The 22851-nt window shown below is 39.4% G+C and overlaps 1 protein-coding gene across 3 annotated transcripts in view; it reads left to right on the plus strand.

Annotated features, from left to right (window-relative positions):
- The window catches only part of TRIM55 (tripartite motif containing 55), a 42799-nt gene that overhangs the window by 12324 nt on the left and 7624 nt on the right, over positions 1-22851 (plus strand). The window contains exons 5-9 of one of the 3 annotated variants that reach the window (XM_047073736.1): positions 8716-8949; positions 9295-9317; positions 9421-9545; positions 10825-11093; positions 12443-12730. The exons of 1 other annotated variant lie outside the window; for it this stretch is intronic. In XM_047073736.1, coding sequence (XP_046929692.1) covers positions 8716-8949; positions 9295-9317; positions 9421-9545; positions 10825-11093; positions 12443-12730 — 939 coding nt within the window. The remainder of the gene's footprint in view (positions 1-8715; positions 8950-9294; positions 9318-9420; positions 9546-10824; positions 11094-12442; positions 12731-22851) is intronic. One more of the 3 variants, XM_047073737.1, reaches the window with a different exon arrangement.

Consider the following 22851-nt stretch of genomic DNA (forward strand, 5'->3'; position numbering starts at 1 on the left):
CACCTGCCTGGAAACATTTTCTGGGAAGCCATTGGTGGCTCCTGGCCAGGGGGTGGGGAGCTGTTGTTTAAAGAAGTCGCTCTTCTGATTGGTGAAGAACCCCTTAGGGATGGGAAATGGAGTAGTCCCTGGGTGGGCACGATCCTTCCCCAATTACCTTGCCTCTTCCCACATGGGGCCCAGACACCTGCCCTTTGGTAGGAGTGCCCATCCCTTGTACGTGTCTAATTTTGTCCTTGATCATGTAATGTCTTGCAGGGCTGGTCTGGTCAGGCACCTGGCCCAGGATCAGCCCTGGAGAGCTGCCAAGCTTAGGCTAAATCACACTGTGGACTCCTTGTTATCCTTTAAAAATACGTATGCTTTCCCTTTCTCCCTCTGTCTCTGCCACTCCCCAGTTCATGCATGTGTGCTCGCTCACTCTCTCAAAATAAGTAACATTTTAAAAATTAAAATTAAAAGGGGCACCCGGGTGGTTCAGTCAGTTAAGTGTCCAACTCTTGATTTTGTCTCAGGTCATGATCTCCCAGTTTGTGGGAAGGAGCCCCGCATCTGGCTCAGTGCTGACTTTGCAGAGCCTGCTTGGGATTCTCACTCTCTGCCCCTCCCCTGCTCTCTCTCTCTCTCTCTCTCAAAACAAATAAATAAACATTAAAATTTTTTTTTAAATTATGTATGCAATTGATATGAGTTTACAATGATTATGAGAGTGTCTTTGAAAAGGGCTGTAGTCATGAAAGGGCAATCTGAACTGTGTCAAAAGGAGGAGTGGCATTTTTTTTTCTCTTTGCTGTGGATCTGACAGTGGGTGAAGGAGCCTTCATTCAGCCTTTTTAGTACTCCTAGCTGAATGTCGCACAGGCTGAGATGTTCCCAGAGCTCCCGACTGCAGGTTGGAGGGCCTTCTAGGCTGTTCTATATAAGCCCAGCATGGTCTGGAGCTATACTTGCCTTTCCAGCCCAGGAAATGTTCTGGGATAGGCTAGGACTCAGAAAGAGGGCTGCTGGTTGGAGTGGACAAGTGCACTGCCTTGGGAGCTCTCTGTTTCCAGAATACTGTGCTTGGCTTTCCTTCCTCATTGCTAAAAATCATAACCTCTGTCTCTGTCTTATAGTCTTTACAAAGGGCATTTATCCTATGTCACTAGATACCCAAGAGAGTAGGCTATTAATTCCGGTCCTCCTGAGGCTGACAGACAAGCAGGCCTAGAAATAATCCTGTTTTGTATGGATGCATGTCTAAAGGAAACAGCTACAAGTTGAATAATAACTATTTGATCTTGAGAATTTCCATTATCTGAAAAATGAGGACTTTAATAAGATCCGCCAATGATTCTTCAATGACAACAAACCTATTGTATTTCCAAAACAATAATTTTACCCAAATAGCTTTTAGGACACTGTCCATGAAGTTACAAATATAACGTATAAATATTGTAAGAATCACTTTAATAAGCATTCCAGAATTTTTAAGGCAACATTTCAAAGGCAATAGAACATAGGCTTAAAAGAACAGGTTTCAGAGTTAGACTTTTAGCTGTCATTTAACTATATGACCTTGGGAAGTTACTTAAGCCCTTTGTCCCTCAACTTCCTCACTGGTACACTGGGGTTAATACTACATTCTTCACAGTGTTATTGAGATGACTAAATTGGGGTAAGAGGCACATGCCAGGGGCTTGATAAGTGTTACCTCATATTATTCTCATAGTCAGCTTGGAAAGACCACACTTATTGTAACAATGCTAATAATCATTTGAACCACTGGAGCATCTGGAGCATCTTTTAAGCAGTATCAGAGTAAGACCTTCAGGGTCCTGAGTAATTATGATGCAGAGCTAAGCAACCCCCTTCAGATGGAAAAACTGAACATGAATGGCAGGAGATATTAGCCCTATTATTTATCTAAGAGGCAAAATACTGGCAATCAAGGGAGGCTGAGGCTCTTCTGGGAGACGAGTTGACTCTCTACTACGTATGGGAGCAAATTAAACAACTTCTCAGCTTGCCATGGGCTTGTGGCTTTCACTGAACCAGAGGACCCAAGTCAGTATGGCTCACTGGGCTCTCTGCTTTAGAGAGTTTGCTCAAGGAGCTTTTAAATGATCTGGAGAAGAACCCCAGGAGTAAGTTTTAGAGATCCATTGATTAGAACATAATTGTTCTTCTAACATGAAGTGGGTGGCAATGTGATATGGTAGAAAACAGCATGAGTTTGGGAGTCTGGAGACCCATGGCTGCTGGGTAGAGTTGCTCTGCTGAGCACTGCACAAGGGGACCCCGCTGATGGGAGAGGAGCTGAACTCCAGTTCATGTGCCTGGAAGGAACACGTTATCCTCATTTGTCTGCCTCTTTTCTTGTATAGCCCGGTGGAGACCCACCTTTTCATCCTAGTCTGCACTCGTGGAACTTCTCCCAGGTGCTAGAAATTGGGGCTTTACCAGTAAATGTTGACTGATTTCCTCAGGAGAATCTTTCTACTTTAATACAGTTCTCTCTTTAGTAATATTAATCTGCTTCCCCCCCTTCTTTTGGGCGTGGTGGGGAAAGGAAACCCTATTTGGCTTAATGAAGGGAATTCTAAAGTACTGTATTTCAAATGTAGTTGACTGAGCACTTCCAGACCCAGAGCCACAGCCCCAAACGAGAGTGTGTGGATGAGTGCTGGAGGTATGCAGTGCGTATGTGAATGGGCTGGGTAGAGCCACAGTTGCTCAGTGACAAATGGTGGGCTAAGAGCTTATCTTCAGCTCTATTTTGGTCCCAGAGGCATGTTCCTTACATGGTAAGAGCAGCGGTTACAATTGTCTTAGGTTTTCCTGTCATAGCCCTGGCACATTCCCAAGCTGGGACTGACATTGCAGGGTCCGGACATATAATTTATGTCTTAATACTGTAGATAACCACTCTGAAACTTGCCAGGAATAGGAAGAGGCATTTTAGAGCCTTAAGACACTGAAATATCCCCACATTTATCTGAAGTCATAGAGTCTTGGAACTGTAGTCAAAAGGGACCTTGGCAATCATCCAATCCCAACCCTTATTGTACAGATAAGAAAATCATCCTGAGATTAAATGGCTTCCCTAAGGTTGCACAGTTTTCTTTTGAGCACTAAACGAAGCAGAGTCTTGGAGTATCTACTTAAATATCTATTTTCTGGGAACATAGAAACTTTTGAGGACTGAATATCCCTAGATACAAATCATATTTCATTCATTCACTCAATCATTCAGATCATATTTCTCAGGTGTGCATTATACACCATATTCTGCACACATAATACTAGAAAATAGTGATGAACTAAACAGAAAAGGTTCCTGCTCTCAGGAAGGTTTTATTCTAGTACAGGAGTTAGACAATAAAACAAATAAATAACAAGATCATCTCACAGAGTAGTAAGTGCCTGGGGAGAAGGTGAGCCACTGAAAATCTAGCCATTAAAAACAACAGGATGATGGTACTTTGCTTGTCTAACTATCTACTCTTTAGTATAAGATTGTCTATTGTTGATTTTTTTCCATGGAAAGCTCCTTTTTGCAACTGCATATCTTATATCTTATTACCATTAAAATATAAAGCAGGCTAAAAATTAGAACTTGTCAGTTTTAACATTTCTATGAAAGCAACAGCTAAACAATGGGCTTTAGATGAATATTAAAGATTACCTACTCACTTCGAAGGAAATGACCAAATGATTACTTGATTTTTTTCTTTTTAGCCAAATATTATGACATTGGTTAGAAACAGATATTCTACCTGTCATCATTTTGCCTTTTTAATATGGGCAGCACAGTTTTCCCTTTATAAAATCACCCCTTTTTGGTATATTGCATCCATACTGGGTTCACCTTAGAGATGGGATGGATTTTATTTTCATTCAAGGATCACGGACAACTTTTATTTTGTTCTTCTACGAAGCCAATACATATAACTGTCCTGGCAGACCCAGGAGGTAGGTCATGTTGCAGCTGGAGGCTATGCATCAGAATATGCTTGGAGGCCAATGCCTAGGGCATTCATGATGGAAGTTACTTCAGTTGCTAAACACACTCACCCAAGTATGCATGCATACACATGTGCATGTGTATACACACACACACACACACACACACACAGGACATAGGAACCACAGATATCAAAAGGAAGAAAATGGAGAATATTTGAAAACATAAACTTGAAAGTTTAAAAAGTATGTATCTTGATTCAATTACTATCCAGAGACGTTGGGGGAGGGAGAAGGTACAGAGCCAAGAATTTTTACTGAAGACTTTTTTTTAACCCAGCCTTTTTACTGAAATAAGTAAAATAGAACATTAAAAGAAAAAGAAATCTTTGAGGTGAGGAAGTTTTTGTGGAGAAGAGATAAAGACGGTTGCTATCACGCTTTTGCAGGTAACAGTCATCCTTTAAAGTGTGCTACCTGCAGACATTTTGATAATGCAGAAGTCCACGTTTTTCCCATTCCATTTTTCAGGTTACTGGAAAGTCACTGTTGAAAGCATTTCAGGTCCACATTTACAAAGGCACAGTAGGTACTGAAATTCAGAGTAATCACTCACTAGTGAGCTGGCCTCTAAGAGCATATTTTTCTTTCATAGCATATACTTGTTCCCTAATTACCTCGGAGGGGGGAGTTGATAAGCTGAGGCGTTTGTTGTTAACTGACCTTCACAGCATTTTGAAGGTCTTGTAGTCCAGAAAGATGGAAGGGTGCCCACCTTAGTCTTCATGTATTGCTTCTACCTCAGAGAGAATAAAAAAAATAGAAGAATTTTAATTTCAGGGAATTATTTCTCATTTTAATCTGACATTAGGTTAACCTGAACATCTCAAGTTCATTTCTAAAAGTCTGTAAGTACTAGTTTCATAATTCCAAGAAAGAAGCATACTTTCTCTATTTCAGAAACCAATTTGTCTGACTCTTAGCATATTTTGCACAGAATTATACTAAAGGCACACTAATGAAGAAAAAAAAGAAGTTAAGGTTTTTTTTAAACTAGAGATTAGAAAATATAATAATTTTTCTACCCTTCTTATGAACACTGGGAAACTACGGCAGGTTTTCAGATCTTCTAATGCCTGGTACATAGTAATTAGTGAATTTTGCTGAAAGAATGAACTAATGAATATAATTCTGAAACAATTGGAGTTTTCTCATCTTTAAAAACCTACTTACTACAGAGTAGATTTGTTAAAAGACATATATTCAGTTCATAGTACTTCACATAAAATTTTTTTCAAGTTACTTTCAAGTATTTCACAGCAAGGTGTGGTAGGAGTAACAATGACCCAGGAGTTCAAAGTCTTTGGCTATAGGCCAGGAACTAACAATAAATGGCAGAATGCCTTGAGAAAGTGATTTAACTCTGCTGGGTTTCAGTTTCCACATGAGTGAAATGATTGGTTTGGAGCAGGTTACTTCTGATATTCCATGCAGCTTCAAAGTTCCACAATTAAATAATTCAAATCAAGGAAAATTGGCTTCAGCACTTCTTTGTTTGAGAGACCTGGGAAGTATGCATCCCCCTACTTCTCTGCCAAGTTGACCCCTCCCTCAAATCAAGGAAAATTGGATCTAAATTTAATAAGCACTGATATAGTACCTATAATATGTCATGTAATATTATAAGTGCTTTATACAGTATGTAGTCATAGAATAATAATAATAATAATAACAATGATAATCAAGCATATGCCATGCATAGGATAGAATTTCCTATACTGTAAATAAGTAAATAATAGATGCTATTAAAATGATAGATTCAATATAGTACAAATCAATAGAAAACCAGAATGTAAATAAAATAATACTTGGAATTGAAAATAATGTATAAATAAAGTGGCTATTTCACTTAAACCACTAAATCAAACACTAGCCATGACACATGACATCAGTCTCATAAATAATTTGGCTTAGAAGAAAACGTTTGAGAAACAAAGACATTGTACCAGTATCACATCTTAATACTCAGTATATATGTTTCAAGTGCACAATTCATAAGCTAGAAACCATCATATGTTTGCAGTAAACAGTAGAGCTTCTGAATGTCAAAGAGACATATTTCAGGAATGCAGTGGGCTCAAGTTTGCCTGTAAGCTTAGAACAGAAAGCAGTCCAGTGAAAGAAAGTTTGATTGGGAAGCTACTAATTGGCTTCAGTTCTGAGGCCTCGTAATAGTCCAGATCTCATGCTAAAGGGCTGGAAATAGACGCAAATTTGGCAAGCCCAGCAATTTCCATGTCTGGACATGCTGTATGGACCCTAGTACTATTACTTTGACAACTGCCAAGGCGCTCCATGGATTTTCATCCCCTCCTCCAACCTCCTCTGTTCCTGCTCTTCCTTTAGTCAGGCATTACTTCCACTAGGAAGCTTTTCCTGAGCCACCCACCCACCCCAGCTCCCTTTGAATGGCCCCCATCCACATACTTCTATAAAACCTGGTATAAAGCTCTAAGATATTTAAATTATTCAGCCTACTAGGTTATTATTGTATTATTGGCCCATAGTCTTTCTCATTCAGTGAACCTGAGCTCCTTAAGAACAGGAATTATGCTTTAGTTCATTGTTGGGTCCCCAGAACCTTGCATAGTGCTTGACACAAATGACATGCTTAAGAACCGATTGCTAAATGAATGAATGGATGCGGGATGATAGCATTAACCAGTAATTACTATTAAAGTGGTTAGAATCATTGGATCTCCATCATGCTTTATTATTGGTCAGAAAATGTGATGAGAATTGTGTTCCAAAGGAGGCAGTGGAGTGAGGGGTGTTATTTCTTGTTAATTTGTGGAATATCTTCATAATCAACAATTTGCTTTAGGTTACCCATTTTTTCCCTTACTCTGAGAATAGTAGAAAAATTGTGGAGAAATGAAACACATTTTTAAAAACACAGTTTTAAAAAACCTGTTCAACAATATATACTGAACATCTATTGTCCGAAGTGGTGTGTGTCCCAGAGAGACTCAGATTCTATCCTTAAAGAGACTATACTTTAGATATTTAAGAAATTCATGTGAAAGAAGAAAGTGATACTTGACATCTAAGAGACCAATGTTTGCTAAAATGAAAGAACATGTAATAAGGGTTACACAAAGTTCAGAGATGTCAAATCAATTGGCTGCATTCCCAAGAAGCCCCCACCAGACAGGAAAGCTATGTTGGATCATCAGGTCTCAAAACTTGCTGTTAGCTATTAAGTTCCTGGACACACAGATGGTCAGGTCCAATGATACTGGCATGTATACATAACAAGCTTACTGGAACTTGAAAAAGCAAAAGGACAATGACCAGGCCATCTGGAAAGTTAATGATGTTTTAAACATGGACTCAGAGAGAAGGGAGCTAGATGGTACTGGAGGTGCTTCCAGCACACAATGCAAATGCACAAGTTTGAATTCCCATACAGCCTTTCTCTCCAGGAATCAAAGACCAGATCCCATATTTCTCTGTCTTAGACAGTATTGGATAAATAGAGGACCAGGTGAATACAGGTGTATGACATAAGTGGTAACTATTATGGGATTTCAGAAGAATTAAAAGACGGCATTCAGTCATTGAGATCAAAGACAGTTTTATGGAAGAAGTGGTATTTCAACCATGTCTTTAAGATTACTTAGAGTTTGCAACTATGAATTGGGAAAGAACATTCTATACAGAGGGATGATGATGAGCAAAGAAAGTGAGTGGTTCGTTTTTGCTGGACACAGGGTATGTGATGAAGAACAGTGCAATGTTATGAAGGAAAGTTGGAACCAGGTCATGGAGAAGCTGGAAAGCCAGTTATGAAGTTTAAATATTATTCTCTGGACAACGATTAGTCAGAGAAAAACACTATTCCCCAGATAAATGTACTCCAGGAAAATGAATTTGTTTGTAGTGTATGAGTTTGCTTGAAGGAGGGAATTCCAGATGCAGAGGCTGGTGGGCAGCTTCCGAATCTCCAAGGGAAGATTGAAACTAGAACAGCAGCAGTATAAGTGGAGCAGAGAGAGACTGAAGGGTACAAATCAGGAAGTACCATAGTTTTTCCTTATACACACACATATACACACACTCACTCTAAAGCAAAATATAAGCCTTATATTTTATATATATATAACCTTATATATATATATATATATAACCTTATATATATATATAACCTTATATATATATATATATAACCTTATATATATATGTAACCTTATATATATATATATATAACCAATATATATGTATTTTTTTAAAAAACTGTTTTAATTTCTATGAAATTCCCCATTTACATAGAACATATTGAAAATTCATTGGTCCATTTAGTCAATTTGGTTGATTTTAGATTGTCTGAGTATCAAAGTGAGATTTTCAAAACATCAGCACAATGGGAATCTATACCCAAAGGACAACTTCAAGGAAAAGAAAAAATATACTGTATAAGTAAATTTATCTCCCAAAGTATCCAGGTGATTTTTTAAAAATATTTATTTATTTTTGAGAGAGAGAAGGGTGGGCAGAGAAAAAGGGAGAGAGAGAATCCCAAGCAGGCTCTGTGCTATCAGCACAGAGCCCAACAAAAGGGCTCGAACTCATGAACCATGAGATCATGACCTGAGCCAAAATCAAGAGGCAGTTGCTTAACCGACTGAGCCACCAAGGCACCCCAAGGCGATTTCTCCAAATACACACTCTTTTAAACACTTTCTAACATGAGCTAACTTCAACTAACAGGAATGCTGTAAAAAACAGAAACAGGAACTTTGTGAGAAGTTTGATTACCTGTATGGCATCCTGGAGGAAAGGAAGAATGAAATGACCCAAGTCATTACCCGAACCCAAGAGGAGAAACTGGAACGTGTCCGTGCTCTGATCAAAAAGTATTCTGATCACTTGGAAAATGTGTCAAAGTTGGTTGAATCAGGAATCCAGTTCATGGATGAGCCAGAAATGGCAGTGTTTCTGCAGGTAAGTATTCTTTCAGTACCTGATGGAACTAACCAAGAAGGTGGGTGCTGGAGAAGTAGTTGTCATCATATTTTTGTTATTTTATGCACACAGCATTTTGATTTATTTTACCAACTAAACTATAAGCTCATTATGTGTTCATGTCTCCATCTGTTTAAACAATTTCATAAGCATATATTTAAGGGACCATGATATCGCTTAAATATAAGAGGGTTCCGGTATAAAACAGCAGTTATTCATGGCATTTAGAAACTAAGCTCTGAGATTTTCAGAGTCAGCGGAGGAAAGAATAAAGTCTTTGATGAAAAGAATTTAAGTAGGTCTGTCTTTTGTTTGCTTTCACAGAATGCCAAAACCCTGTTACAAAAGTAAGTAATTTTCATTTTATGGAAAAATGCATACTTTTCATTTTTACCCAAGGCTATCAAATGTTAAACGGTGACAAAAAGTGGCAACTTGTCTTTGTTGCAGAATTTCTGAGGCATCGAAGGCATTTCAGATGGAGAAAATAGAACATGGTTATGAGAACATGAACCACTTCACAGTCAACCTCAATAGAGAAGAAAAAATAATACGCGAAATTGATTTTTACAGAGGTTTGTTATTCTTGTGACCATTTGGCCAAAGTTGCAGGTGTGTGAAAGCTGCAGATGGATTCAGCAGGAGAGAAGGGGGATTCAGAATCACCTCCAGAATGGATGTCGACAATTATACAAGGATCATAATCCAATGTGAAACTCCATTTCATTACAGATTCATAGAGTTGGTTGACAGTGTTTATTTGGCTTTGAACATCACAGTGCCTATTATAATGCCATTACTGGGCATTTGACTCTGGGTAGTCAAATACTTAATAATTGATGGTGATGATGATGTCTCAACATCAACCCTACACAAGGTATTGACTACAATGATGTGAAGTGTCATGAAGTGCAAGGTTAAGGATGAGATAAAAATAAAATGTAGATGACATTTGGATAGATATTGTAGCACATCCACTTAATCAAACATCAGAGGGCAAGAATAGTAATGAGTCATAGAATAAAAAAAATCTGGAAATAAAACTGGCTCTACGTGACCAGCTATATTTCATGAGTTATGAATGCACCCCTACCATGTGGTCCAGAGACCCTCCTGGAAATTTGTCCTCATAAGTAATTAAAAAGAGGACAATTACCTTGGAGCTGATCAAAACTTTGATTGTCTTGATTCATCCTAGCCCATCTAGGTCACAAGACTCCTTGGCTAGACCTCTAATAATGCCATGAAGCTGTATTAGTGTGTACAGATGTAACTTCAGAAGCAAATCTTCAAGATGAATCTTCCTAAAATAATTACTTAATTACTTAATATTGTCTCTCCTTAATATTGCCTGAGGGAATATTAAGATCAATGTGTTAGGAAAAGACTCATGGCATAAACTGTGGCAAAAGTCAGCATTCACTGAACAGAGGAGGTAAGAAAGTAAAAGAAGACATGGGTAATGTATGCGTTCTGAGATAGGGAAGAGAGTTGCATTTCCATTTAATTTGGCAGAGATACGTTAGTGACAATCCCAGTCCTCCAGGAGCTTGCAGATGTGACAGAGCATGATATAAATGTGACCAGGCTCTGCACAGTGGTACTGAAGACGCACTTTGTACTGGAGAGGGAAACAAGGAGGATGGTGATGATTGGGCCCATCATCATTTTCTCCTGCCCACATTTAACTAGAAGCACAAGCCCCAGCATGACATACTTGGGCCACAGTCCAGTATCTGATGGAGAAGATTTCCTTAGCCCTGACCTTAATCTGGGCTGGAAGTACTGGCCATTAATTAATATCATAGCTGCAGTGGTAGTTATAATGATTTTAAAAACACGTTACCTTACCAGAAGATGAAGATGAAGAAGAAGAAGAAGAAGGAGAAGAAGAAGGAGGAGGAGAAGGAGAAGAAGGAGGAGAAGAAGAAAGAGAGCAAGTAGAAGTGGAAGAGGTAGAAAATGTTCGAACAGAGTCATCAGGAGAGGATGAAAGTCCAGAGAAAGCCTCGGAGCCCTCTCAGCTAGCCTCAGAGCTCCAGGCTGCCCCAGGGGCGCTTCCAGTTTCCTCCCCAGAGCCACCTCCGGCCCTCCCACCTGCCACAGATGCCCCAGGGACACAGGTAATTGTTCACAAATGCCTTCCTACAGGATTCACAGGTGTGTCCTTGCTGAATAGGCTAAACAATTTATTCTGCCTTAAAAGAAAGGTCATACAAGGCCAGACATTTGTATCTGGAAGACCAAAGAATTCAGCACAGGCAGTGTCAGGGAGAAAAGTCCTCTAGATGATTCAACAGGTTTGGTGTTATTATAACTGGTTGGCAAGACCTAGTTTAACATGATTTTCCCACTAGAATCTGAGGCAATCTTTGGAAATTGTGTGTGCATGGGGCAGGGGTATGTGTATAACATGTTAGTTCACAGCCATGTCACGCAGATTGGGTCTGCTCTGGATACAGAGATGGAGTACAGAGTAATAAATAAGATGAGAAATAAAAATGAACGTCCCTTCAGAACTTTGAATTTTTTGTAGATAAAAAAGGAAGTAAACAGAGAAGCCATGTTAGTTTATGTCCCTATCACCTACCCTGAAATATAACCATATCTTTCATTAAGTGGGCAAACAAATGCCATCTAGTTTTCTATGTATCTGTCATTTGATGAGATTATGTGTTAATAGAATTGTTTTAAAAATTTTTTTGGAGATAACTCATCCCAAATTCTGTATCTGATTGGCTGACTCTTAGCTTCTAAGATGTCACTGTCCAGTTTTCAAGTCTTTGTGCTGACTTCATGGCACCTTCAGCAGAGAGGTCTCAACCTATGGAGTTTGTGGACAATGTAGATTCATCAAAAAGGAATCCTGGTTTTGCACCTGCTTTCAAAATGGATTGAGATTATCTATAGAAACAAAACCTCAGAGGGGAAACTCTGAATTACAGAATTATATTCTATGCTCTGTCTCCATAGGAAACCAGGCTGAAATACTGTTAATGGTTCCTAGAATCTTGAAATCAAATTGCACTGAATTTGAAAGAGGTGTGGTAACTTAACAAGACTTGGATTTGATCAATAAAACCAATCTGGGATTTTAGGAAAGAGGTTTGGGGAGCCCACCAAGAATGTCAAAAAATTAATCGTGGCCAATAATTTGACCTTTCTCCTATATCTGATATTTTATAAGCAACCTTCATTTTAGTCATCCACTGTCTTTCTGCCCAGGCTGCCATCTAGGGAAGGACAAGCCCAGAAAAGAGAAGGCACATGCAGGTGCCCAGAGAGAGGAGTGCTATCATCTTTCCTTCCCTTAGCACTTGCAGAGGGTGGGATGAACTAAAACATGCGCTAAATCAGACACTGCACAGAGAGCTCACAGTTTTCAAACCCAAAGGGAACTAAAATCAACTGCATTTTCTTCTTCTTCTTCTTTTTTTTTTTTTTACTTTTGAATTTATCTGTCCTGATTAAGGGGGAGGTTGTGCCCACTGGCTCTCAGCAGACCACAGAGTCTGAAACTCCAGTCCCTGCAGCAACGGACACTGCGGATCCCTTGTTTTACCCTAGTTGGTATAAAGGCCAAACCCGGAAAGCCACCACCAACCCACCTTCCACCCCAGGGAGCGAAAGTCTGGGACACATAGGGCCTCCTGGTTCTGAGGATTCGAATGTGCAGAAGGCAGAAGTGGCAGAAGCTGCAGCCAGTGAGAGGGCAGCAGTGAGTGGTAAGGAAACTAGTTCACCAGCAGCTACTTCTCAGGTTAGTGTTGATGCTCTTGTGTCTGAATGCTTCCCCCTGCCATCTAGCGTCCTGCTGGAATCACAGCAAGAAAGAAGGGCTTCCAAAGGGGCAGAAAGAAACCATGGCCTTGGGAAAAACACAGAAACAACTCATTCCCCAATTCTGGCTTGTTTTTTAAGCCTTATAAAACAAAACAGAAAAAAAAATTGACTTCACTCTACCCATATGTGGTGACCTCACACCTGGTTCCCCAGGGAGGTGGTCCACGCAAGCCTGGCCCTTAAGCATGCAGTTTAAAGCTGCTTTGTCTGCAGTGACTGGTTTCCCTTCGCAAAGGCCACTTGCCCTTGCTCAGCCTTTTGTGTCCTCCTTGGGCTTCTAAACACTAATCACCTGCTTTTGTGTCATTCCCAGCAACCCTGAAGGAGCACGTTTGAACGGAGTTCTAAGTCTGCTCTGGAAAATAACCTCTGGTTAATTCATGGATTCTGGGAGTGTGTTGGCTATGGCTAGACAAAGATAGTCTTGCTTGATTAAACCAGTGCTTCCTAAACATGTGCTGCTGGGAGCAGAAAAGCACAGGTTTTCCTACTTTTGGGGTTTTAAGGGTCACTTAATACTTTTTTTTTTAATATAATATACTTTGAAGGCCATGTCTTTTTCTTATAAGGAGTTAAGAAACTCCTAATGTTTGCATGGCTCAAAGATTCCACAGAAGAAATATTCTACAATTTCTTTACAAGGAAGGATGCTCATGGTTGCTCCATACCCATGAACATTCTTAAATGATGTGTGGATGTGAGTGTTGCTCAGACAAGGGATGTGAAAGAAATACTCTGTTTCCATGCTCCTGGGTCATCAGGTGATTATGAACAACAAACAGCAATTTTCAAAAATCAGAAAAGTACTCATTGTCTTGACTATCTGCTCAAGTAAACCTTAATTTCATGAGATAATAAAAGGAAATTATGTTTGGAAAACTAAAAGTAACATGCTTTTGTGTCATATATTTATTTTCACAAATGAAAAATGACAAAAAATGATTGGTATGAGGAAACATCTTGAGGTAGTTTTTAGGTTAAAAAACGGAGTATAATGTTTTCTAGAAAATTTATGGGAATTTTATTTCTAGAAAGTTAATTAACTTTCTTATCTATTTAGTGGAAGTTGAGTCAGGAAGAGCTGTTTTCTGAAAACCGTGTGAAATACCCCATAATAGGAGCATATAATAGGGCTCCAAACCAATATGCAAAATCCATCTAAATGATGTTGAAAAATATTATTTGTGATAATATCAGTGAAGCTTTCTTCTTGTTTTCTCACAGGAGTTAGCAATCTGCCTAGCACTTTTGGCTTTTCTTATACTTCACTACATCTGGCGTCAGATTCAGTGCTTGATTTTTACTTTAATGGGTAGGAAATATTTTCTTTTCCCTTAACTAACATCTCATATAGTTTCTTCCATAATGTCCCTACTCTATAGGCTCAGAGATAAATTTCTCCCCAACTTTGAGGTTCAGCCATCTAAAAATTTGAACCAAGTTCTAGATAATAGTAATGGCTTCAAACTCTCTACAATGTAATCATCTCAAGGTGACTTCCGGAGGGGTAATTGCTCCATTATCTAAACCTGCATGGAGGGGCAAATCCTGACTCAGAATAGAGACTCAGTGGGCAATTATTCAGTAATCCAGTATAAGTGGACCCTCCAAAATGGCCATTAGGACAGGCCAGTTTCAAAAGTTGTCAATAATGCCATGAGGATCCACGGCTTTTAAAGTAGAGGGAGGACCAGCAAAGGACTTGTTCAGGAATATTCAGGGTTTCCACAGATTAAGAAACCGCATTTCATTTGCTTACATCAGAGGCACTCAGGAGGCAGCCGGATGACTCCTGTCAAAGATACATAGGAAATTCTTGGCACTGGTGGGAATGTGGGCCAGGTAACTTCTCAGTCTCTTTGAAACCTCTACAGTCTTTCCTGAGAGAGATCTCTGAAAGATATCCTGGGTGCAGCAACATCAAGGGGATTTCAGCCAGGTCAGTTCTGAATGAATAAAAAGCAGAAGGAGCAATGTTCATCTACCAGACACAAGGAATGAGAACCAAAGAAGAGTCATAAAGCCAACACCCTTTATTTTTGAGACACCTTTCTCAAAGTCAAGCATTTTCTTAATTACTGTTATAAGATTTGCTTAGGGATGAACATCTTACTCTTTTAATAGCCTTTTGAATATTATCAGCTTAACAATATTTAAAGATTCAAACCTCACATGCTTTTGAGTAAATGACCCTGCTGGACCTGATGCCCAGCTCCCTGTGCCTGTAGCTCAAAAGCAATTCAGGGTGACTGGTACTGAAAGCCCTCAGCTATTTCTGGCTCATTGACTTTTTCCTGCGTTGACATTGACTCTTCTGGAAGCTCCCATCATAGCTCCTTTCTGCCTCATTAGCTGTCTGTTCAGCAATGACAGTAGGATCTCCATGGGTCCCTGTCATGTCTGCAACTATATGTGAGTAGGATCTGCCCCCAATGTCTAATAGCCAGACACCTTGTACCCTAGAATGTTCCTAGTGTCTTTATAGTCTGCTCATTATTTGCAGTGAAGAGCAGTGGGTAGAAGTATTGGCCATGGACTCAGTGGGGCAAATGGAGAGAAAGAAAACTCCATATTTTATTGGAATATCCTGAATAATTGTGGATCTGAATAATTGTCTGAAGAGTTCAGTTTACATTCTGAGAATTCAGGTTTGGGGCTTTGTTGCCATACATTTTGTAATGTGTCTCAGAGGCTGCAGGGGGAGAGTCATGCTTCTCGTCTGCCATCCACTGAGCCCATGTTGTGCACCTTCACATTCACATGCCTGCAAGATAAGGGTGAGGCAGATGGGAGAGCAGTGGAGTAGGGTGATTGACATTCAGTACTGCAAAGAATATGGACAGGTTGATAGAGATCTCACCATAGTATCAGATATTGCTGGCCTCTGTGAATTTTTTGCCGGCCTGATTTACTTTCAACACCTCAGAATCCAACCCACTAGACTAGTATTTGTTCAATGCAAAGTTAGCTTATTGGAATTTCACACTTTATCATTAGTCGTTCCCTGGACACTTAGGATGCGATACAAAAGTTCTTGATTTCACTGATGGTCTCAACTTTCTTTATTATGTCAGGGAATAATGTTGCCTTAGAATCTCAGAAGCATCTCAGGCCCACTTGCTGATTTGTAAACTCACTTCAGTCACCTTCAAACTTTTAAGAAGGCAAATGTTCTGTTCCCACATGCTTTCTTCATAGCCATCCACATAGTGAAACCTGCCCTTGCTTTTGCTGCCTGTGATTTCTGATACCATATAATCTCTACTTTATCCTGTTTATTTTAATGTTTATTTATTTTTGAGAGACAGAGAGACAGAGCATTAGAGGGGAAGGGGCAAAGAGAGAGGGAGACACAGAACCTGAAGCAGGCTCTGAGCTCTGAGCTGTCAGCACAGAGCCCGATGCAGGGCGCAAACCCACGAACCGCGAGATCATGACCTGAGCTGAAGTCGGATGCTCAACTCACCGAACCACCCAGGCACCCACTACTTTAACCTGTTTACCTTCTCTCTTCACCTAATCATATAGGCAGATTATGTGTTAGAAACTGGTCATGGCAAAAACTAGACATCAGCAGTCTCCACCAGTGGCGAACTGGGATTTTGCTTTTTGTTGGATCAGAGGAGCACTGTTGTCTTCCCTGCCTTCATTCTTGGAAAAAAAAAAAATTTTTTTTTTCTCAACAAGGTTTGGGTTCAGCCTTGTGGAAAAACTGAATCTCACAGAAGAGAGATTCTTCTGCAGGATGCACTTTGAGCCCTGTTAACATCAGATTTCTCCCAGGAACCCCTGTGAAAGAGGTCACAGGTCACATTGTGCAAAGCCCCTGTGCATGAACTACAAAATTGCCCTCTAAGTCTCCACCTTTCTAGGCTGTATGCTCCTCAATGCAAAAAGAGTTTGGGGGAAATAACATTTGATCTACTTCATGTGTTAATTTTTAAATTTATTTTGCAAAAGTGACATCCCACCCTAGTCAATCTTAGACAGCAGGGCAATAATAAGGTGGGAAGAAAGCAGGTCAGCTGTCCTTGGAAAGCAGTCTCTGTGAGCCTCATCTCCCAGGCATGCCTTGTTGTGGCCATTTCTGGGTCCAACCTGCTTCCCTCCATTGCCCTTCCTCTTCCTACACAACTTTCATGCAAATTACACCCAGGTGTTAACACAGGGACCACTCCCATCATCGATACCCGAGGACAATCAAGTATTTTATCGGGAATACATGTGGCAGTGTGATTTTTCTAGAAGTGGGAGCAGCAACAGTGAAAGATACCCCTGTTCCCCTTCCTCCCTTCCTAATGAGGGTTAGCAGCCTTGTGTGGAAGAATTTGTCCAAGCTGTTTAATGGGAGCTATTCAGGGCACAAGACTTTCCAGAGAAATGTCTTCCTATTTGGTGGATTAACCTGGCAGCTGCCTCAATCAAGGTCACAGGACCTCCCATTTCCCCCCCCCCCCACCACATCCCAGTGAGAGTCACTTGCTTTGGAGATAGGGACTTTCACATTAAAATCTCTATGATTTCTGTCTCTATAGAGAACCACAACTCATATATTTCACCAGACTCTGAAGTTACAATTATAAGAGAACCTAAAAGTTTTACTATATTATAACTATTTGTTTTTTTAAGAATAGAATATCTACTTTTCACATTCCGTTTCTCAAGCCTGAAAACAGACAAACAAGTTGGGTAGAAATTCTGCTAAGTCTCGGGCACTGGAAAGATCAATGAAGTTAAAGTTAGTAAAAAGGACTTAGGTTCCCATCCTGCCGCTTCTCTGCACTGACTCTGGGCATTTACTTTTATTTACTTTCATCTTCCCACTGAGAAAAGGAAGCAACTACTCAATGAAAAGATTCATCTATTTACACATTAGAGAGTGAGAAATTTAGTACTGAGAACTTTATAAATTGTTTCAGGATGTTTTCATTGGGAGGATTATGGAGTCAGGCCTGACACAAACCATGCTGAGTGACAATAATAACAAGTTCTCAGTGAAATAGCCCAGTGCATTTCTCAAAATATGTCTTGCCTTGAAGCTCTTATATAAATGTCCATTTCCCAAACTGTTTTCTAAATCTCTTCCTAGGCACCCCTTTGGCTGAGTGTTTCCACAGCTGCACTTATCCCCTTCGATGCTGTAAACTCCATAAAATCTATGATGGTTCAACTCTGAAGTCCATCTAAAGGCACTTACAGCCCTCACTGCCCAGTATAGCAAATTATTAGGATATACAGGAAGTAACAGAACACTACATGTATGAAGAGATGGAAGATATGTGGTTTAAAAATTTACTGATTTTAAGTGTTACACAGTACAATCGCTTTTGACAAATATGTAGCCTTAGATAGCCACTACCACATTAAGACGTAGAATATTTCCATCTCTCCCCAAAGTGCCCTCATATGCCTTTGCAGTTAATCCCCTCCCTGCATCCCAGTTGGTACTGTGTCAATCTTTTACTTGGTAGCCATTCTAATGGATATATATGGTACATAGTTTTAATTTGCCATTTTCCCAATGACTAATGATGCTTAGCATCTTTTCATGTGCTTCTAAGTCAGTTTAATATTTTCTTTGATGAAGTATTTGCCCACTTTCTTTGGGTTGCTTATCTTATTAGAGAGTTGTAGAAGTTCTTTATGTTATTTTGCATAAAACTCCCTTATCAGACATGTTTTGCAAATATTTTCTCCCAGTCTATGGCTTGCCTTTTCATGTTCTTAAGTGTATTTTGAAGAACAAGCATTTTTAGTTTTGATAAAGTTCAATTTTTCATTTTCCCCTTTATGCTTTGTGTTTTGAGAAATGTTTGTTTAACTCAAAAACCACAAGGATTTTCTCTCACATTTTCTTCTAGAATTTTTATAGTTTCAGCTCTTAGGTCTAAGATCATTTTAAGTTAATTTTTGTATTGTGAGATAAGGATCAAGGTTTTGGATCTTGTTTGCTTATTTTCTATATAGATATTTGTTTATTCCAGCACTATTTATTAAAAAGGCTATCTTTTCTCCCCAGTGAACTACCTTGATGATTCATAGAAATTCAAATGACCATATATGCTCAGGTCTACTTGTAGACCATCTGTTTTGAACCATTAATCTGTATCTTTGTCTCTCTACCAATACCACACTGTCTTGATTATTATAGCTTTATAGAAGTCTCTAAATCGGGTAATGTAAGGGGTGCCTGGGTGGCTCAGTCTGTTAAGTGTCCAACTTCAGCTCAGGTCATGATCTCGCAGTTTGTGAGTTTGAGCTCTATGCTGACAGCTCAGAGCCTGGAGACTGCTTCAATTCTGTGTCTCCCTCTCTCTGCTCCTCCCCTCCTTGCATACTCTCTCTCAAAAATAAATAAACAAACAAAATTAAATCAGGTAATTTAAGTTCCCTGCTTTATTGGTTTTATTTGGCTTTATTGGTTTTCCCTACTTTTTTTAAAATCTATTTTCTATTTCATTCATTTCTGCTCTTTATTATTTTCATCTTTATACTTACTTTCGATTTGATTTTCTCTTCCTAGTTTCTTAGGGTGAAAAGTTATTGATTTGAAATCTTTCTTATTTTCTAATACAAGCATTTAATGCTATAAATTTTCTTCTAATCACTGTTTTAGCTGCATCTCACAAGATTGATATGTTGTATTTTCATTTAATTCAAAATGTTTTCTAATTTACCTTGGGATTTGTTCTTTGACCCATGAGTTATTTAGATGAGTAGTGTTTATTTTCTAGATATTTGGAGATTTTTCCAGACATCCTTCTGTTTGATTTCTGGATTGATACTGTTGTGTAGAGACAATACTCTTTATATGATCTCAGTCCTTTTAAATTTAAGATTTAAATTTAAGAAGCTTAAGGTTTTATGGCCCAGAATATGATCTATCTTGGTGAATGTTCCAAGTGCACTTTTGAAAACATAGTATTTGTTTAGATAAATGTTCTGTAAAGGTCAATTAGGTCAGTTGATCAAGTCTCTGATATCCTTATTGATTTTCTGTTGACTTGTTTCATCAATTACTGAGAGAGGAAGTTTGAGGTCTCTGATTATAACTGTGGGTTTGTCTATTTACCTTTGCAATTCTATCACTTTTGCCTCATGCATTTTGAAGTTTTGTTTAGGTGCATTCACATTTAGCATTGTTACATTTTCTTAAAGAATATATCCCAAGATAAGTATTAAACAAAATCTTTTTCTATCTCGTGTGTGTGTGTGTGTGTGTGTGTGTGTGTGTGTGTGTGTGTACCTGCTTTAATGGGTATAAAGAAGGTCCTTATACACATGTACTATCATTTAAAGTAGCTTAGCAAAGTTAGAAGGCAAGTGGGGAGAGCCTGGAGGAGAAAGGTGCTGATAATCTTTAAGATGTTCCAAGTGTCTGGCAATGGGGAAGGCCTCATAGCCCAAAACCAACAATCCTGTCTCCCCTTCCTCACCTAGCCATGCCCGGGGCCAAGCATAGCAAGAGCTGAGATAGCTGAGGTACCTAATGATTTTAAGTGACTAAGCTGAGCTTAATGATTCAATGACTAGTCGTCACTGGTCTGTGGTTCCCTATTTTTAGTTCTGATATAAATTGCTCTATAAGCTAATGTCTCTGTATATTTTCATGACACACTTATGCCCTAAGTTACTCCTTATCTTACCTAAACCAGATTTTACAGAACTGCAGAGGCCACCCTGTCATGGGCCAAGGACTTCCAGCACCAAGCTGTCTTCTTGCTAAGAAGTCCAAGATTCCCAAGCCAAGTGTTAACAAGCAGGTGTACATGGTACAAGTGTTTCCAGATTCTTCCTATCTAGAGTATCATGAGCTCACAGAACATCAGAACCACATTGGCCCCCTACACATTTGAGCTCTTTACTCTAAAATAGCAAAAGGGATGTGTGGAAGTCAAGGCCAGTGGGAAAGTGTCACCAAGGAACACCAGCCCATACTATCTTAGTTCCCAACCCAGGCACTATAAATGTTGTCCTATGAGGTTACAAAGGTGCTCCCAGAGGAAAATAAAAAAAAAACATTTCATGAGAGAGAGAGAGAATGGGGGAGGGGAAAGGAAGGAAGAAAGGAAAGAGAAAGAAGAGGAGAGGAAAGGAGAGGAGAGAAAAAAAGGAAAGGAAAGGAAAGGAAAGGAAAGGAAAGGAAAGGAAAGGAAAGGAAAGGAAAAGAAATGGAGAGAAAGGAGAAAAATAGGAAAGGAGAGAAGGAAGGAAGAAAGAGAGAGAGAAGAGTGAAGAAAAAAAATCGATGGTTTAAATGGTTAAAAAGACAGGCAGTGGCTAGCAAAGAGTCTTTTCCCTTCTTGAAGGGTTTATTTCCTAGGTTCTCAGAAACCAATACATGTGTCCCCCGATTTGAGACCTTATCAAATTTCTCATCATCCCAAAATTCACTCTCCTTGAAAATATTCATATTTTCCTAAACCAGGATGAACACTAGGCTAGAGTTCCAAAGAAAAGCAGCCAGGTGGAGCCCTGGGTCTCCATAGGTATCACAGGCCAAAAGATAAAATCATTTTCACACAAATGACCTCTGAGATCAAACCATTCATCCTGATTTCAGGGGCAAGCTCTACTTGCCACTTGAGACTGAGAGGTGAGAGATGTTGGAGGCTAGAGGGCTGAAAAGCTGCTTTTCTGAGTGAGATTAATCTCACAAAGTATTATAGAACATTTTTAAAAATAAAGCAGGAGACTAAGAACATGATTTCCCATGAGTGTGACTATAGGTCCTGTATTCTTTGAAATGATCTATTTAATTTTCCAAAACAAACTGAAATGAATGAAAATTTAACTATGTTCTCTCAATTTAATTGAGGGATTCAAGGTGTCAAATTATTTTCAAACAGAAATCCCTGCTGAGAGTGACTGCTTGTGTTTTACAAATTAGGAGATTCGAGTTTACAAATCGCTGATATACTAGCGCCCTGACTGTGCTGGAATTTAAGCTTGGTAAAAATAGAAAATTAATCAGTGCTCAGGACTGGCCTACATTTACTGCATAACACTATCCAGGACTTAATAAACCTGGCAATTATAAGAAGTTATGATAATAAAATGCAGTCATTTTACATAAAAAACTATAGGAGAGAGCAAGCTATAGGAGAGACCATTACATAAACATTATTAATGCTTTTTCATTTGTATCCTACAACCGCAATTCTTTCTCTGGCTTTTTTTTTCCTGTTGGGAAAGTGACATTCTAATCACTGTCAATTTGGGGGCTTTTCTAGAAGGGCAAAAAAACCCCAAACAAACCCTACACTAAAACTGTAGGCTGTATTTCTCAGGATCAAATAGCATCCTTAGTAAAGGTTACTTTAATAGGAAGCTAAAATGGATGTATCCATTTTAAAGAGGAAAATGTAATATAAATTGTTTGTGAGGAGTGTAATGAATTCATCCCCCCTGGCAACCTGTACCTGCAGCTCCACAATTCCATGAAAACAGTAACGCAGGCACCAGGGAGAGCTCTCTGGGGGAGTTGTTATGACACAGCTAGTTGAGTTTTGCTTCCTGTGTTTGAAAACTGTTTATTATTCGGATTTAACCTTAAGACCCTTGTTAGTGTTGTACATCCTGTGGATTTTTTCTGTCTTTATTTACATATCTCAGTGGATTCCATGAAAAATGCCTTTTTCACCAGTGCAACCCACAAAGCAGGGAATCCATCCACCATCGTTAATGCATCTGAAAAACCAATGCCGCGTGGCAAGACTGTAACCAATGTGTGTACATGACTCTATCATTTAGTCTTTCACAGAGGTTCTCAGTAATAACTCAGGACAGTCTTGTAAAGTAGGAATTGTTAAACTTGCACATTTTACAGTGGAGGACCACAGAGGAGGAGTGACTTGCTCAAGGTCACAGAGCAGCTGGAGCTTAGGGCCCAGTGATCCGCTGCCCTCCGCCATGGCACAGAGTGCGCATGTGCAGTATACTGTTCGCCAAGCCCGCATCTAGGAAACGTGAGTGAATCCCCACTTTCCCCGGGGTGATTGATGACTGAGGCAAAAATAGTGCGACGAAGGGCTCCCC

Source organism: Lynx rufus, unplaced genomic scaffold (genome assembly GCF_022079265.1).
Source record: "Lynx rufus isolate CCGP_SWC_20201006 ecotype Redwood Valley unplaced genomic scaffold, mLynRuf1.p SCAF_12, whole genome shotgun sequence".
Taxonomy (NCBI): domain Eukaryota; kingdom Metazoa; phylum Chordata; class Mammalia; order Carnivora; family Felidae; genus Lynx; species Lynx rufus.